The sequence below is a fragment of the Megascapheus bottae genome, chromosome 19 (genome assembly GCF_031878675.1).
Source record: "Megascapheus bottae isolate mThoBot1 chromosome 19, mThoBot2.hap1, whole genome shotgun sequence".
In the NCBI taxonomy this organism is placed as follows: Eukaryota; Metazoa; Chordata; class Mammalia; order Rodentia; family Geomyidae; genus Megascapheus; species Megascapheus bottae.
Genome location: NC_143527.1, coordinates 35,709,307 through 35,727,712, shown reverse-complemented (window position 1 = coordinate 35,727,712; position 18,406 = coordinate 35,709,307). Strand labels below are relative to the sequence as shown.

At 42.7% G+C, this 18,406-nt stretch overlaps 1 protein-coding gene across 1 annotated transcript in view; it reads left to right on the top strand.

The window, feature by feature from the left end:
- LOC150049833 (laminin subunit alpha-3-like) overlaps positions 1-18,406 on the top strand; it is a 129,530-nt gene that overhangs the window by 107,421 nt on the left and 3,703 nt on the right. Inside the window, 5 exon segments of the mRNA XM_090353538.1 lie at positions 7,085-7,229; positions 8,138-8,278; positions 12,055-12,216; positions 15,133-15,231; positions 17,822-17,905. Coding sequence (XP_090209664.1) covers positions 7,085-7,229; positions 8,138-8,278; positions 12,055-12,216; positions 15,133-15,231; positions 17,822-17,905 — 631 coding nt within the window.

Below are 18,406 nucleotides of genomic sequence, written 5' to 3'. Positions count from 1 at the left end.
GTTCAATTAAACTTAAATTTATAATGTTTTTTCTTCTTTAATCTCTAATTTTATCAGAACAATATTACAAACATTGTATTATATAAATAGCCAGTCAATTTTGCCCAACCCTGTTAGATTAAGAATTTAAAGATACTTGATTGAAATTCCATTTTTAACCAGGTAACTTGAGGGGATGGGTAGAGGTGGGATAGATAGGAAAGAAGGAGAATAATGGAAGATGCATTATACTCATAAATTATACTCATCAATTGGCATGTTGAATTGAAACCCCATTGTGCACTATTTAAAAATAAATTTAGAAAGAAAAGAAGATTAACAAAAAGAAATTGCATTGTTATAGCAACACAAAAGAGCAAATACTTGTATTGAATGAAATACAATGGAAAAATAAATTTACATCTGTTCTTAGTGCATTTTAATTAAGTTCATTTTTATTATGTATTCTTCTCTATGGTTTTGCTTGTTGGATTTTTTTTTTGGTGTGGGGGAGTAGAGGGGGGATAGATTGTGAGGCTAGAACTGAGGGCCTAGGTGTTGCCCCTGAGCACTTTAGGCTAATGTTTTACCACTTTGAGCCATGGTACCACTTCCAGTTTTCTGCTGGTTAATTGAAGATAAGGGTCTCATGGATTTTCCTGTTTGAGCTGGCTTTGAACTGTGATCCTCAGAGTTCAGCCTCTTTAGTAGCTGGAACTATAGGCATGAACCACTGGTGCCCTGCTCTATGGTAGTTGTTCTTTCAATGGCTATAGTAATTGTCTCCTGTGTATTTTTATCTTACTGCTCAAATTGTATTTAATTTTTCATTTTGAGTATGGTGGAAGTCATTCATGTCTATGGCCTAGTCAGTAAACCTATATTAATAAAAATTGACATTGCAACCTGGAGAACCTAAGTATAGTAGGCTTGAACTGGGGACACAGGCTCCACACAGCAGTATTTTTGTCATATCACTCTTTGCCCAAGAACTTTCCTCAATTTTTCATTGTCCAATAGCTTCTATGGTAATCTGGCCCCATCTTCGCCCTGCTTTCTCACTTTCCTCTAAATACTTTGGGCATACATTCAGTTTGCTCTCTTCCTTTTCTGATACCCTGATACCTCCCTGTTACAACATATCCCTCAAGGATTTGGGGGGGGGGGCTTGAATTCAGGGCCTAGGCACTATCCTTCAGTTTTCTCCAGGCTAGTCCTCTACCACTTGAGCCACAGTATCACCTCTGGCTTTTTCTGTGTATGTGGTGCCAAGGAAACCTAGGATTCCATGCATGTTAGGCGAGCACTCTACCACTGGACCACACTCTGGTCATCCTTCAAGGATTTTTGATCAAGATATATGGAATTCATAACTTGCAACTACTTCAAGATAATAGTAGGCAGATGCTCTGTCACTTAAGGCTGGCCCATATTTGTAAAAAGCAAGTTAGATTCTTAGTCATTCCATTTCTCACACCATTATTTCCACAACTCCAGGTCTTTGATGAAAATATGTCAAAGTCAAGATTGATTATTCTACTGTATCCTTCCCCTCACTTACTCCTGGATACAGGGATATGTATGTTGATGACATATGTAATTCTTGAATGAATGACTAAGTGAATGAACATGAAGGTGACCTTTGGGCTATCGATTAAAACTTGGCTTTGAGGTGAGTGTAACGTGAAGGAAACTGCAGTCTTCAATAGCACCAGGATGGGGGTCTCCTGAGCACATGTGGTTTTCTGTGAGATGCCACAGGATCCACGCATGTGCAGACGTTGTTACATCATGTGGGCCATGTCCTCATTGGCCTGCATTCCCAGCACTGCCATCCTGCACCTCCAGGCATCATCAGATGGACTCTTCTTGCCTTTGGCGGTGTAGGTTGCCCCAGGGGAGCAGTCTCTGCAGAAGTGTGCAAGGCCAGGCTGACTTGAGATCATTTTAAAGCATGCTCAGTCGGATGTTAAAGAGGAAGTTGCTTTTTCCTTCCCTGTCATCATGGCATCATCCCAAACTCCTTTGGTTGCTTGTTTTTGCCCAGCACTTATAAGCTCAATAATGTAAATGGACATGGCATTACCAGGGAATATGGATATTATATTGTTCAGTTTCTAGTTAACCCTGGCTGTTCTGCTCCAACTGGGAAGCCCTCGAGCAAGTTCTGAGGCCATTTCTCTCACCATGGCTCCCCATTTTATTTCTCCTTGTGCTGCCAGCTTCTACTAACCTAGTTCAGAGCTGAGTGATCGGGGTCCTAGGTGATCTACCTGTTCACACTCTTAGTCTACCCTCCTTTCTACCATGCCCATCCTCTCACAGATGTTCTGGGATCAGTAGGTAGACAACGAATGTGATTGCTGCTTTATTGCATCTCCCACAGCTGCCTTGCTGCAACAAACTCCTATGCCTTTCTTTATAAAGGGCAAATATAACAGACAAGCATCCAAGGCCTTGCCCTCACCTTCTGAGTCAGGGTACAGGTTCTTGATCAAGTGTAACATGAAGGGACCTGCAGGATTTAGTGACTAAAGGATGGATTTCACCCCACCACATCTGGGTCTGGTTTTCTGAGAGGTGCTGAAGCATTAGACATGTGCAGATATGTAATACTTGCCATAAGTTCATTCCTAACTCAACTGTGTATGATGACCAAAGGCATTCCAGTGTGTGAGTTGCTTGTCTGGTACCACAATTCAATTAAAACATCTGAGCCAGAAGCTCTGTGGGTTTGTGTAAAGAAACATCAATCAAGAAGATGTGGTATTTATACACAATGGAATTCTATGCTGCCATCAGAAAGAATGACATCTCCCCATTTATAAGGAAATGGAAAGACCTGGAAAAATCATATTAAGTAAAGAAAGCCAGACCCAAAGGAACATAGGCTCAATGGTTTCCCTCATTTGTAATAATTAGTACACACCTAGGACTCTCCTAGCAGAGGAGTACAATAACGCAAAACCTAGATACATAAGGCCATAGACGATGAGGTTAAATGAAAGGGTCTTTAGGATATGGAAATAAGAGTTTTATCTTGTGTGATTGCTGTTCTTAATGTACTATGTTATTTCTCTTCTCTTTTGTTGCCCTTTGGTTAATCTCATATGGTTACAGTATCTGACTTTGTTACTCGGCATATTGTATATACATTTATTTGTTTATTTGAAATAGGAAAGGGAAGGGGGGAAAACAAGATGATTGGGAGGGGGTAGCGGGAGGGAAATGGGGGCAAAAACATGAGAAGAGGTATCAGTGGGTGAGAAGTAATGCACCTACTATCTTCTAACTGTAACCCCTTTATACATTACAATAAAAAAGAAACATCAAAGACCTTAGGGCGTGGTGGCCAGTTGGTACTTTGTTATAGTGTCCCTCTGTGCTTAAGGTCTTTTTTCTTAACTGGAAAGCCCAGAGAAGATCCAGTTAGCCTGTATCAGGTAATCTTCAAAGTTCCTTTGTGCAGCTACTCTAAGTCTCCACAGTGACTAGTGGTCTTAGAAAGGGTAAATTCTCTTCTTTGCATCTGATAGTCTAAAGACTACCAGAGATTCTTGTGTTTCACACATGATGACTCTCTAGAAATAAGACATTCTCTGGTAACAGACCTCATCCTTCTTTTTTCCTCAGCTTGTCTCATTGCCTTTAGTTTGATATTCACCAGAATAGAATAGGACTTAAAAATCTAGGGCCCAGGAACCATCTGGTAGTGAATATAAATTGTGTGTGCATGTCCATAGCTTACCCAGAGTCCCAGAAAGGGCAGGGATCCTCTCCCAAAGTTTCCAATCCACTATATTTGTGTGATCACTTTCAGCAGAATATTTATATCCGTGTTGCTTAATGCCTGCATCACTCTGCTCTAGGTGTAGCTTTGAGAACAGTTCCTTATGAGGCAGGTTGTGTAGTGCGAGATAGGGATTAGTGTGACAGGGATGGGACAAAGAACTGACATTTGACTTGTCCATTGGTATTGCCAGTACAGCTGATTTGGTCTTCATAGGTGTGTAGGGTGAACAAAGAGAGGCCAATCCACTCTTCTCAGCTACAGTTTCAAGAATAATACCACTGAAACGCCTAGTGCTGCTGGCTCATGCCAGCCACCCTAGTTACTCAGGAGGCTGAGATTTGAGGATCACCACTCAAAGCCAGCCTAGGCAGGAAAGTCTGTGAGACTCCCATCTCCAATTAACCACTAGAAAACCAGAAGTGGAGCTGTGGCTCAAAGTGGTAGAGCACTAGGTTTGAGCCAAAAAGCTCAGGGACAGCATCCAGGCCTTGAGTTAGCACCTCAGGACCAACCAACTAATCAACCAAGAAACAAACAGCCCAACAACCCAGCCCACTGACATGTATGCACCTCCCTTTTTCAAGTTTTATATTCATTTTCTTCTTTCATTTTCATAACGAAGTATGTCTTCATTTTTACATATAAGGAAACCTCATTGTAAAATGATTAATCATCTCAAAATACCACATCCAGTAAGCAGTAGAATGGAGATTAAACTCGTGGTTTGTTTTGAAGTATCGGGCATGAACTTGGTCTTAAGCTTGCTAGGCAAGTGCTCTGCCACTTGAGCCATACTCCTAGTCCTTTAGCTTTTAATTTGTGTTTCAAATAGAGCCTTGAGCTAACTCTCAAGTTGGCCTTTGACTATGATCCCTGACTCCTGAGTAAATTGGTCTGAAGGCATGTACCACCATGTGCAAACCTAAGTTTGTGTTTATACTTAGGAGCAGCATCCATTATCTGGCTACAGGCAGTTGTCTGAAAAGGCAGCAGCCTCAACTGTGTCACACAATTGAACTACTACAGACGCTCCCACTTCTTCTCCCTGCCCCCGAATGGGGGTTTCTCAGGGCTCTGCTCTAAGAATACTGGCGAATCTCTCTGCTCAGCCTTCTCTTGTCTGCCTCATGCTTCAATTGCTTGTGTTACTCATAGATGACTCTGAGCTGTCCCCGAACAGCTTAGCCTTACAGTTCCCCCAAATGCCTGAACTAACCACCACCCTCTGTTTACTGTTTCCTCCCAATACTGCTCAATCCTTTATCCTTGACCTCTTAGTGGGTCCCAGGATCTATTCCATACCAGGCTAGAAACTTGGGGATTTTCCTGGCCTTTTCTCTTCCCTATTCAGGATGTTACGAGTTCCAGTAGCCTTATCTCAAAATAGTTTAGAACCCCATTCTTATGCTCTATTCTGAACACTTCTTCCCTGAGATCAGCCTCCTGCCTCTTGTCAGTTAACAACCTTCTGCTGGCATCCATCTCCTCTGCTCCATCCTTCACACCAGTCCAACCATCCCCTTTTCTGCTTAGCGCCTTTTCGGGAGAGCAGGACAATGTATGGGAGCCTCCTGTGTACCGGGATCCACGTTGAAAACGTGCACATACTGCTTCTTCAGCAGGGTTGTTTAGTAACTTGCAAAGATGATATATCTCATGTGTCAGAGCTGGATTAGAAACCCAGCTATTCAGCCCCCAGTCACCACCACTGTGTTATGGACGCCAGCTCCTGCTCACTGCTGTGGACTCCTAAGTTCAGTAGCCCTTGCTCGGGCCTCAGCACAGTAACTGCAGGGTACTTGTGTTTTCTGTACACACCAGAGTTCTCCTGCCCCTTTCTTCTGTCTAGAAACGCCACACATACCCACTACCTTACAACCCTATTCTTTTTTCTTTTTTCTTCTTCCCTCCCTCTTTCTCCTCCCTCCCTCCATCTCTTTCTTCCTTCCTTCCTTCCTTCCTTCGTTCCTTTGTTCCTTCCTTCCTTCCTTCCTTTCTCCATCTGTCTCCCTATCTTCTTTCTTGTCTTTTTTATTAAATAATTTATTAACATTGATTTTTATATCATATTTCAAATGACATGTTTAACAAACGAGTGTTCAAGAAGGGAATCTCCAAATACAATCACTGGCACTTAGTTTTTAGAACATAATCAAAATTAGGCTAAGGGTTTGTATATCATAGATACATATTAATTTATGAAATAAAACATCATGTCTATAGAGTCATAGGTTTTTATGTCTATGTATGTTTATATTTTATGTTTATATTTTCAATACCATGTCCACAGCATTGGGTATGCAAATATTGAGTCCTCTCTCTTGTACTGTTTGGATCTAATAGCCACATATTAAGGATACCATGCACCTTTTGTTCCTTTGGTCTTGACTTGTCTCACTCAACATGATTCACTCCAGATTCATTCACTTCCCTGCAAATGCCATTAGTTTATCTTGTCTGTTGGCTATGTAGAATTCATTGTGTGTGTGTGTGTGTGTGTGTGTGTGTGTGTGTATACATATATATATGTATATATATATATGTCACATTTTTTGTATCCATCCATCTGCAGTAGGGCATCTGGATTGTTTCCATCGCCTGGCTATTGTGAATAGTGCAGACATGAACATAGCTGAGCAGGTGTCCTTATCATATCTTGGGTTATTGTGTTCAGGGTAGATGCCCAGAAGTGGTATGGCGGGATCGTAGGGAAGGTCAATATTCAGTTCTTTAAGAAACCTCCACACTGCTTTCCAGAGTGGCTGAACTAGTCTGCATTCCCACTAGCAGTGTAGTAGGGTTCCTTTTTCTCCACAACCCTGCCAGCAACTGTCATTGTCTGAGTTCAAAATCTTGGCCATTCTTGTTGGGGTAAGGTGGTTTCTTAGGGTACAACCCTATTCTTTATGGCTCAGCTGAGGTGTCATGTGCAGGAAACAGGTGTTTCGCAAGGAAACTTCAGACATTTCAGGTTCAGTGGCCTCTTGTTCCTCTGAACCCCAGTCAGATCCTATGCTGAATACTGCTCTGATTTCTACTCACCAGAGGACTTCTGTGAGCCCTCTGGGTGCATCCTTCCTCCCCTCAAATCTAGCACCATGTGTATCCTCTGGGTCATCTTTGCCTACTTTTTAATGAATGTTTTTATCTGCTTCTTTCTGCTGTGCCTAGCACTGTACACATCCCAGGCATATTATATCTCCTCCACTAGCTTCATGCTGAAGCCTCCCTGCTGCAATGCAGCTGCACCACTTAAAATATTGCTTGAAAAGATAATGGGAAGTTTTTTGTTCTCCTTTACTTCCTATGCAGATGCAAGCCTAGAATTACAGGGCGGCAGTGTGACCAGTGTGCTTCTGGGTTCTACCATTTCCCCGAATGTCTTTCCTGTAATTGTAATGGACATGGGACTGAGCCTGCAGTGTGCGACCAGGTGACTGGGGCTTGCCTCTGCAAGGTAAGATGGATCCTATGAAGCTGGGGAGACTGCTGCCAGGCAGGGAGAAGCATTTCTTAATAAGTCAACCTGTAAGAGTTTGCACTGGGACTGATCCATGGTGGGTTTTTGTATATGCGCAGAGATCTTATTTCATACAAATAACTAAAAGGAAAGACTCCTCATCTTTTGGAGAGATGTGCCTTGTAGTTGCAACTGACATGGGGATTGAACCAGGAATCTTCAGAGATTGGGGTCCCTTGAACCCCTATTGAAACTCTGAAATCAGAGATAGATCCTCTCTAGAAGAATCAATATAATCCATTATCTCTAATGTCAACAGGTTCATAGATTCCTTAAGTCTATTCCTGGACCACTGAGCTCAGCTTGTCTTCCCTGTGCCAATGGATTCTGCTAGATTATTAGTTGGCTCCATTCCCAGTAGAGGTTTCTAGGTGTGAAGTGGGGGGTGATTTCTGTCTACTCTATGAATCCTCATAGTGCTGTTCCTTCAAGATGCCAAAGGGCATCACACACCATGCTGGAAATTCTCTCTTCCAGCTGTGAGTGTTGCAGAAGTTAAAATGAAAGCAGTTATGCATCTTTTAATGTTAATATCCATGTTCTACCTTTTTTTTGTCAGTCTTGTGGCTTTCCTCAGGGCCTGAGCACTGTCCTTGGGCTTTCCTCAGGGCTAGAGCTCTACCACTTGAGGTACACCACCACTTCTGGCTTTTCTATGTATATGGTACCAAGGAATTGAACCCTGATCTCTGTGCATGCTAGGCAAGCACTCTAACCACTAGGTCAAACTCCTGGCCCCTCCATGTTCTAACATGTTGTGTTCGTATTTGACTTGTACCAGTGGCTACAATGAAGTTGGAAAACCTTTAGAAGAAATAAGCCTTGTTCACATTTTGTCTCAACAGGAAAATGTGGAAGGCACAGAATGCAACATGTGTAGGGAAGGATCTTTCTATCTGGACCCAGAGAATCCCAAGGGTTGCACCAGCTGCTTCTGTTTTGGTGTAAAAAGTCACTGTCACAGTACCCATAAGCGTAGAACTAAGGTATGCATGGAAACACGTCCTTGGGCTTTCTGCCCACCCCCATTGCTTCTAAATAAAGAAATGAGTTGACATGAAGCACTGCAGAACATTTTGCTTACTGATTGGCTAAAATAGTCCTTATTGACCTGGCTTTCCTTGCTTTGTAGCATTTTCTTTAAAGATGTCCTCATGATTGTGAGATTTCTGATAAAATGTCCTATATTTATTTACTTATTTATTTTTTATTTTTATTTTAATTTTGTATAGAGGGGTTACAGTTACATTCATCAGATAGTGGGTATATTACTTGAACATTGATACCCTTTCTCACGTTTTTCTCCCACTTTCCCTCCCAAAATGCCCTATATTTAGAAGCCTTCCCTCTCCTCTCCCTATAGAAAGCCCACTGTGGCCACTCTCTGTGTTCTTACCCACAGTTTTCCTTACAGCATTTAACATCTCTAATTTAGAGAAGTGGAATGTAGATCCTAGATAAAGCACATCCCAAAAGTATAGGGATAGATTTAGGCATATAAAAGACCCAGCAAATCTTTGTTGGATGATAGAGCTTGTTATGTTAGTCAACTTTCCATTACTGCTACAAAATACCTGAGATAATCAACTTAAAAAGAGAAAAGGTTATTTTGACTCTTTGTTTTGTGGGTTTCTGTCTGTAGTTGGTTGGTTTTATTCCTTGGACTATGGTGGGGCAGGTGAGGCAGTTAACCTGGCAGGATGCCTGATAGAGCAAATCTGCTTACCTTGTGGCAACCTAGAATCAAAAGAAAGGGAGTGAGTTCAATTCTTCGGTACCACATACACAGAAAAAACTGGGAGTGGTGCTGTGGCTCAAGTGGTAGAGCACTAGCCTTGAGAAAGCTCAAGTACAGTGCCCAGGGCCTGAGTTCAAACCCTAGGACTAGCAAAAAAAAAAAAAGGAAAAAAGAAAAACAGAAAGGAGTGAAAGGGTTGGGGTTTCCAAGTCACCTCCCTTCAAGTGCATGCCCCCAATACCTAACTTCCTCTCTTTAGGCCCCAATCTTTATGGGTTCTGACACTTCTCAATGGTGCCAAGTTAGGGGCTGAGCCATTTATCCACTTATCCTTTTATCGTTTGGGAGATATTTAAGATTCAAACTACAGCAGTTGTTTTCTCTCTTAAAAGAAAACCTTGTTGCCAGCTGCCAGTTGCTCATGCCTGTAATTCTAGCTACTCAGGAGGCTGAGATCTAAAGATCATACTTCAAAGCAAACCTAGGCAGGAAAGTCTGTGAAACTCTTTCTTTCAAGTAACCACCATATAGCCAGAAGTAAAGTTGTGACTCAAGTGGTAGAATGCTAGCCCTTGAGTAAAAAAGCTCAGGAACAGCATCCAGGTCTTGAGTTCAAGCCCTAGTACTGGCACACAGCAATAACAATACAGCAGAAAGGATAGACAATAAGAAAAAGTAAACCTTGCTTTCTATATTCGCAACATATCTGACAGAAAATGTGTGGAGCTGTTCTCACACCAAGAAATTCTCCAATTTTCTCTCTAAATACCAACTGTGTATCTTACAATACAGTATAGTTCTCATTCTGTCTTGAGGTAGTCTCAGAGCCTGCATGTGAAGGTCTCACCTTCAAAACTGTCCCTACTGCAGATGCTAATTGGAAGTGCTAGGCCTCTTGCATTTCTGACCAACTTAGCTTCAAATCCAAGTTTCCCACAATCTTTCTAAAGTCTTAGAATGTAGGGAAGTACTTCACTCATTATTAGCGGTTTTGTTATAATGGCTATGATAATATACACAGATAAACAGGTGCAGGTGCCCAGGTCCCAAGCACAGTAACTTGTGTCACTGGGGAATCAAGAGGTTGCTCTTTAACCCTGTCAGCTCCCAGGAGCACCTCAAATCATCATTTGGAGTTTGAAAGTTCCACCATGGAGGTGTGACTGGTTGAATCATTCAATAATTGAATGTTGGTAATGAACTTGTCTTCAGAGGTTAGGGATGGGGATGAAATCTCAACTCTCCACTCACGCCTTGGTCTTTCTGGCTGCCAGCTTCCACTCTCTGCATGCCGTCTAGAGGCTCCAGTTACCATCAAAGCTTTAATATCAAGACCAAATATTAGAATAAAAGAGACTCCTGTCTCCCTCCTCATATGGAAAAATTACAAGTTTCAGGAGCTCAGTGTGGGGGATCCAGGAGCTGAGACCAAATAGATAACCTTTCATGATCACACATTATACACCACTCCTTCCTTTATTTCTGTGGCTTTACTTTCCTTCTCACCTACTTTTTTTTTACCATGTATTCTCTTTTACTACTTTAACAAGTAATTTCATAAAAGTAAAACTTTTGTTACTATCATTATTCTACAAACCAGAAGCCTCAGGCTCACTTTCCTTATGTAATATCTTATATCCCGCATGTAATCAAAGAGCGAGTATGATATATATTTTATTTCCTGGCTTCCTAAAAGGAGTGTACATAGACTGACAATCAGAAAAAAATATAGAGTCAGGCACTGGTGGTGTACACCTGTAATCTTAGCTATAAGGAGATTGAAATCTGAGGATCACAGTTCAAATCCAGACCAGGCAGGAAAGTCCACAACATTCTGAGCTCTAATTAACCATCAATAAACTGGAAGTGGAGCTGTGTGGTCAAAGTGGTAGAGCTCTAGTCTTGATCAGAAAAGCTCAGGGACAATGACCAGACCCTGAGTTCAAGCCCCTTGACTGACAAAAGAAAAAAAAAAGAAAAAAGAAAAATAATGAGTGTGTAAATTCACTCTGAAGTGGATTCCTGCTATTCTGGGAAACAGAAATACTATTTCTAACGTGCTTTCCTTATTGACTCTTTTGTCTTCCCCCAGAATGGAACTGGCTTCCTTTGTAAACAGTCAGCATTTTTAATATTTGATGCTTTTTTTTAAAAAGAAGACTAATAGTAATGGACTGTTGTTTTCCACAATTCTCTGTATTACATTTTTGCAACAAAAACAGTTATGTTGCATGATTTCTATGGATGGGAATTCCTATAGTTCTAGTTATCATGTATATACTCCTTTAAACATCATCATCATCACCATCACCATCATCATCATCAATTATTATTATTATTATTATTATTATTATTATTATTATTATTATTACTTTGTGCCAGTATTGGAGCTTAAAGTGTGGGCTTAGGCATTGTCCCTGAGCTCTTTTTGATCAAGGCTAGTGCTCTGCCATTTGAGTCACCACAGCTCCACTTTTAGCATTTTGTGGTTAATTGGAGATAGAGTCTCACAGTTTTTTCCTGCCTGGGTTGGCTTTGTACCACAATCCTCAGATCTCAGGTTGCACAGTAAGTAGAATTACAGGTGTGAGCCACCACCAGCACATGGCTATGTTATTTTGACTATTCACTGCCACAATTACTAAATGTCAAGAACCAAGCTGTGTGCTAGGATACAAAGATAAATCCCATCTACCTAGAGTCACTGCTTTCTGAGAATGGTCAGGTGGATCAGATGGGGACAGTGGTGGAGGAGGGGTCTGTGATGAACCTCCAGGAAACATGGAGCTGAGGGTATGACTCTGGGGAAAATAGGCACTGTGCAAGATCAAGACCCTGTGTTCAAACTCCAACAGCATAGAGGAAAAGAGAACAAGACAGACAGATAGGCTTGCAGACAGACAGACAAACAGACAGACAGAGACTGACTTTGAAGTGAGGTGGCCACTTGAGGGCTTTTTCTATAATCCCTAATGTAGCCATAGCCCACAAAGCCACCTATACTCATTTCCCTTTGTGTTGCAGTTCATGGATATGATGGGCTGGCGCCTGGAGATGGCAGATGGAGTCGATGTCCCTGTCTCCTTCAACCCAGGCAGCAACAGTGTGGTTGCTGATCTCCAGGAGCTGCCACCCACCGTCCACAGTGCTTCCTGGGTGGCTCCTCCATCTTACCTGGGGGACAAGGTAGGAACAGCCTGTGGATCTGAGGCCCCTATATGTCTCCTGCACCAGTACATGAGCCTCATTGGCTGGAAGTCTGGAAGGATATTCAGGTTACTAACATTCAAGGAATAGGCTTAGTGACGAAGGAAGATACGCAGCCTGCCACTGTGAGGGGCTGGAGAAGCGCTCCAGAGCCCCCACATTCAAGCCCCCCCCACCCCCCGCAAAGGACATGTGCACAATACTTTTCTCCATTTTTGCTTCCTGCCAAAGCATTTTCTTCTAGGAACTATATGTCTGCTTACATAATATCTGTTGCAAATAGGTCTGCTTTTCAATGCTAGTGCTGAGAAGTCTTTGTTTTAAAGCAGAAGGAAAGTCTCTTGTCAGGAAAACAAAAGCTGAGAAGTGGCTTCTGGGCTTGTTAGCAGCAGCTATAGAATGGATGGCAGTTTGTTTGGCTTTCATAAATGTGGTCACAAGGGCTTAGTTACACATGTCCCCCCACCCCCCAGGAGCCCGAAAACGACTTACTGAATAAATGATCATACAAAGGCCTGGACAGCTCTGCCCGCCTTCTAAGGACAGAAACACGAGCCCCATGGGAAAACAGAATGACCCATGCCTCAAGTTTGGCTGGAGTTGAAGTTTTGAGAAAGGGTGGCTTTCACAAGACCCAGCTGAAGTAATGCTTTAATGGCACATTGAGAATGACAAAATATGAGGTCCTTGTTGGCCTGAAGTCTTTAATTCAAGGAACATTTTCCCCCCTTTCATAGTACTGTAGTTTGAAATCAGAGCTTTATGCCTGCTAGGCAGATACTCTGTCATTTAAGCCAGCCTCCTGGGCCTTTTTTTGCCTGTTTATTTTTTTCAGATGGTTATTATGACTATGATTTGCTTTTTCCGTAGGGACAGACTTGGACTTTGGTCCTCTACTGATATAGTAGCTGGGATGAAGATGTGTATCACCCTGCCTTACACATTCAGTCATTGCTTTGACAATCCCTCGATTTGACATGGCTGTGAGGAATGTTCCTCCCTCAATCCTCCCCTTCACCTCTCTTAATGCTTAAACCACTGTGCTAGTTATATGTCACTAGCAATTAATTATTGCTTTTGCAGCTTAAACCAGTAATGACTATGTTGCGTGGTTTCTTAAGTGTCTCAAGAGGTGATCCTGCTGCATCTCTTCTGAGGCCACAGTCTAAATGTCAGCCAGGACAGGTTCTTTGAGGCTGTGGAAGCCCTTCCAAGTTTATTCACAAGGCTTCTGGCATGTCTGTTCCTGGATGGCTTTGGCTGGAGGCTTCAGCTCTCATCACAGGACCCTGGGGGGGTCCTCACGTCATGGTAGCTGACTTGCCCAAGACAGCTTTGAGACAGACAGTCAGACACTAATGAAAACAACTCCAGATCGAAGCCCCAATCTTTATAACCTAATCTTGGGCATGCCAGGCTCTCACTTCAGCCCACTGAGTTCAGCCCACACCAAGGAGAAGGGCACTCAGCTGCACTTCCCAGACAGAGGAGAATCAAAGAATTAGTAGGTGTGTATTTTGGAAACCTGATTAGTATAGCAGAAAGATAATACTTCAACTCAAGAGGAGGACTCTGGTGTGCAGGGGTGCAGAGCATAGGGCTGGGAGCCATCCTTCTGTGGTCTGCAGCGAAGAGGAACAGCTTCTCCTCCCCTCCAGGTGGCTGGTGCATGTGGTTCTGGCTAAGCTGAGGTGGGGCTGCCTCGAGCCCCTTCCATCGCTCCTTCTTTCTGTGGGTTTTTAATTCAGGGGTGGGAGGGATCGGGAGCAGGGTGCAGTAGCTGTCAGAAAGCTACAACCATTTGCCACCAGGTCACCACAGCCACCACGGCCACGATCTTGCTGCTTACTTAGCACTGAGAGACAGTCCACATCCCTGGTTGGGTAGCCATGGCTTTTGTTGAATTCACATTAGTTTGGCTGGGTGTAGTTCTCACCTACGCAGAAAGTGGAGGATCACAGTTCAAGGCCAGTTGGAGCAACAAGTTCATGAGACGCTATCTCAAGGACAAGCTGGGTATGGTAGTGTGTGCTCTATAATCTCAACCACATGGAAGGCATGGATGGGAGGATCATGCTCTAAAGACAAAACCTTCCACGAAACGTAACTAAAGCAAAATGGACTAGGGGCATGGCTCAAGTGGCAGAATACCTGCGAAGCTCATACGAGGCTCTGAGTTCAAATTCAAATACTGCCAAGAAAGAAAGAAAAAATAATTCAAAATAACTTAGGAGACAGTTACTATCTACTTTCAAAGGACTTTTTTTTGTGAAATTTTATTTATAGAGACCTATTTTATAACTGGTATTACCCAATTCTCTTAACTTACTAAGAAACGAATAGTCCAACTCTCTTAGGATTGCTGTGGATTAAAAAAATATTTTGATTTAGTAGATATCTAGACAAACAACATAAGATCATCTTTGTGTCAGTATGATTGTTATTTTCCTTTTCAGTGAAAATATATTTCTACTTGTATGCCTCAATTGTGCTCATGCTAAACCTCGTAACTGAGTTAAAAATGGTATAAAGCAGACATCATCCCTAAACCTACTCTCTAGAAATGTCCTTGTCTGCACGTCTCTGTTTATCCCTCTGCCTCTCTCTATCTCTTTGGCTGTACTAGGGTTTGAACTTAGAACCTCTTACTTGCTATGTCTTTGCTCTTCCACTTGTAGCCCATCTCCATTCCTGTTTGTTTGTTTGTTGTTATTGTTGTTGTTGTTGTTTGCTAGTTATTTTTTAGATAGTCTCTTGAATGTTTCTGCATGGGCTGGCATTAAAGCTCAGTCCTTCTGCTCTCAGCTTCCTGAGCAGTTAGAATTAGTGGCAGGAATGGGATCCTGGTCTAGCCTCTGTTAATCTTGGAACTAATGATGTTCTATTCAATTCCAGGTTTCCTCCTATGGTGGCTACCTCACTTATCAAGTCAAGTCCTTTGGCTTACCTGGTGACATGCTTCCTCTGGGAGAGCAGCCAGATGTGCAGCTCACTGTAAGTATCACAACTAGACCCTAGCAGCAGGAAAGCTGCAGTTTCAGGTGGCACTCAACTAAAACGAAGACATCTTAATAGGTGGTCTACAAAACAGATTAAGTCACTTCTAGTCTTTTGAGGATACTAGAACCTTCCATTCTAGTTTAGAGCATCTGCTCAGGATTCTGCATCTCTGACCTAGTGTGGGTCCTGTCTTTTTCATGTGCAAGGCACTACAGAGCTTCCTAATGATAAATGACCTTGTCTTTCAAAAGCAGGAAGTGGAGGGATTAGGACTGGGTGTGGTACCCATCTACTCCAGTGCTGGAGGTAGGAGGATCAGGGTTTGGGACTGGCTTGGATAAAAAGCCTGAGGCCTTACCTGAAAAACAAACTGAAAGCAAGAAAAGGCCTGAAGCATAAATGATGGAATCAGCTAAAGTGACCAACAGCAGATGATGGATAAAGAAGTATACCTCTAGGAGAATATTACACAGCTATAAAGAAAAACTTGAAGTTGTTTGCAAGAAAATGGATGTAGAGATCATTATTATATTGAGCAAGGCTAGCAAAGGCCATAAACAAAATATTCTATTATTAATATGGCTAAACATAGAACATGAATCTGAGGAGCTACTCAGATGGAGGAGGGGGAGAAGGGAAAAAGGAAAGAGGTGACTAACATTGTAATACTTTGCAATAGCAGCATAGAGAAATTCTGCTGCTGGTCTGTAGGGGGTGGGAGGTGAGGAAAGAGAAATAGACTGTGGATGAGGACTGGGGGAGGGGTTCTGCTATTGGAGGGGGAGAGAAGTCAAATTCTCTCAAAATAGATTATTTGTAGCTATGAAAATGAAATGAGACAGAGTTTGGGAGAGGGGAAAGGAGCGTGAGGGGGTGAGATGGATTAGAAATCAGTGAAAAATATGTGGAGATATAACAATGAATCTCCCTTGTATAATTACTATAAGCTTAAAAACGAGGAGCAGGGACTAAGGAATGGCCCAAGCAAGTGCTAGAACCTGAATTCAATTCCCCCTCTCCACCTCAAAGTATGTATATGCGGGGGGGGGGAAGGAGGGGGGGGAAGACATGCCCTTGGCTTCAGGGCTACACTGGAGTAGAGCTGATTGAAGCCTGGAGTAGTCCCTATGAACCTCCTCTGGAGACTCAGGAAAACAGGCTTCAAAGGAACCCTGAGTGGCCAGAGCTAAGGGAAAGCTAAGCACTGGGGCAGGAGCAGGGCTGGGAGCTGACCAACCAGTCAGGTGCACTGAGTCACTGAGAACAAACACAGAAGGGGAGGGAGAAGGGTGTTTAGTACTCTCTGCAGAGTCTCACTTGCTAGATTTGTGTCCTCACACTGCATGCCCGCCTCCCCATCGAGAGGTGCATCCTGAGATGGATGATGGCCTGTCATATCCTTTTTTGAATTCCCTACAATGTCGGACACATAGGTTGAGGTGCTTAGCTTGAGATGACTCCATTTCTAGTCTGCTGTGATGAATGCAGTGTAGCCCCGTCTTCCTAAGATGACCGAAGACAAGAGCCCAGCTGGCCTTGCCTCCTCATCCGACCCACCCCACCACTTGATAGATGTTTGTGTTCACGTGCTGCTTTGTTCACACTGCTGTGCACATCTATTGCTCTAAAGGCACTTTGGTGGAGCATGTTGAAAATAAAGCAGAAAGATTGTAGAGTTTCCAGCCTTGAGGAAATCACAATGAAAAATATATTGTGGTTGCATTTTAGTTTCATATTTTTGCAGGCTATAGACAAATTATTTTTTTAATTGCCGAGGAGTTTATAATGCACGCTATTGAAATTCACTGAGAGGTAATGACCAAGAATTCTCTTTAATTTTGCCTTCAAAGATGGAAAGTGATTTAAGCTCATGAAACATTTACTCTGCTGCTTTGTTCTAAAGCACTGTAATTAAGAGCCTGTGGGGCATGTTTCTTAGATTAAGGTTTAAAATGATTTGTGATTGTGGATAATGCTCTGCTTTGTGAACCCCCCCCCCATGAATGGGACTCCTTTGAGCTTGGAGCTACACAGAGAATCTGGGCTCTGTGTATGGGGGGAAGAGGGGGAGGGTTGCTGATGAGGGTATAGGCTATCCTATTCTGCCCTTCAAGCAAGGAGGGGTGGAGGCTGAGAGGGAGCCAGGCTGGATCCCTCAGGGTGCAGGGTGAGAGCTGAGTTTACCCCTCCCTCCCCATGCCAGCTCTACAGTTTGCTGGCCATGTAAGTTGCCCCACTGGACTCTTCAAGAACCTTCTGCCCTCTCTGGTAACCCATCCACCAAAGCACCTTCTCCCTGTCACCATCTGGTTCTCTAAGCAGTCAAGAAATAGCACTTCCTGTTGTCAAGACAACAGTCTCCTGACAAAGTCTCCTGACTTCCTGTTTGTTACAATAGGGTTAGCTATTGTTGCTCTATTTCTGTCATGAATCCTTTCCCTAGTCAGTCAGTCAGTTCTGAATTAGATGGTAAAGTCAAGCATTTCATATCATGTAGATTCATAGATGTCTGCTCTTAGATCAGTTTTGAATTTCAAAGCACCCATACCAAGGTAGTAACAGATTGGTGTCTTTCTTTAAACAGAGTGGGTTCATGTCCATTGTCCACAAGGGGTCCAGTGAGCCAGGGCCAGACCGACTGCATCATGGGCGAGTGCAGGTCGTTGAGGTAAGGGCAGAAGTCAAAAAAATGCTTCCTCTGAAGGTTTGGGGTTCTGTGTTTTAATTACGTCAAATTATCATGACTTTTTAACTTAAAGAATTTTAACATATAAATTGCCCTTTTGTGCATTCAAGTTAGATAGATGATAGATTAAATAGTAGAAAAAAGATGATAGATGGATAGATGATAAATAGAGATAGATGAATAATAACTAGATGATAGACAGATAGACCCATGATAGAGCAAATTATACAGGGTGTAACAAACACAGCCTTGTTTGTACCACATTTTGACCCTGTAGCACTGTCTTTCCCATTCGTAGTTAAATCGCCCATCTTATAAATCCTGTAGACCTGTAAAGTGCCTCATAGCTCCCTGTCATTCTCAAGTCTCCCTGAGTGCGTGGGACCTTGGCAGGTCCCCCAAAACACTTACCGTGGATGGGCAGAAAAGTCATGAAATGTCTTACATCAAAAGATGTAGCAGTAACACAAGGAGCAGGTGAGA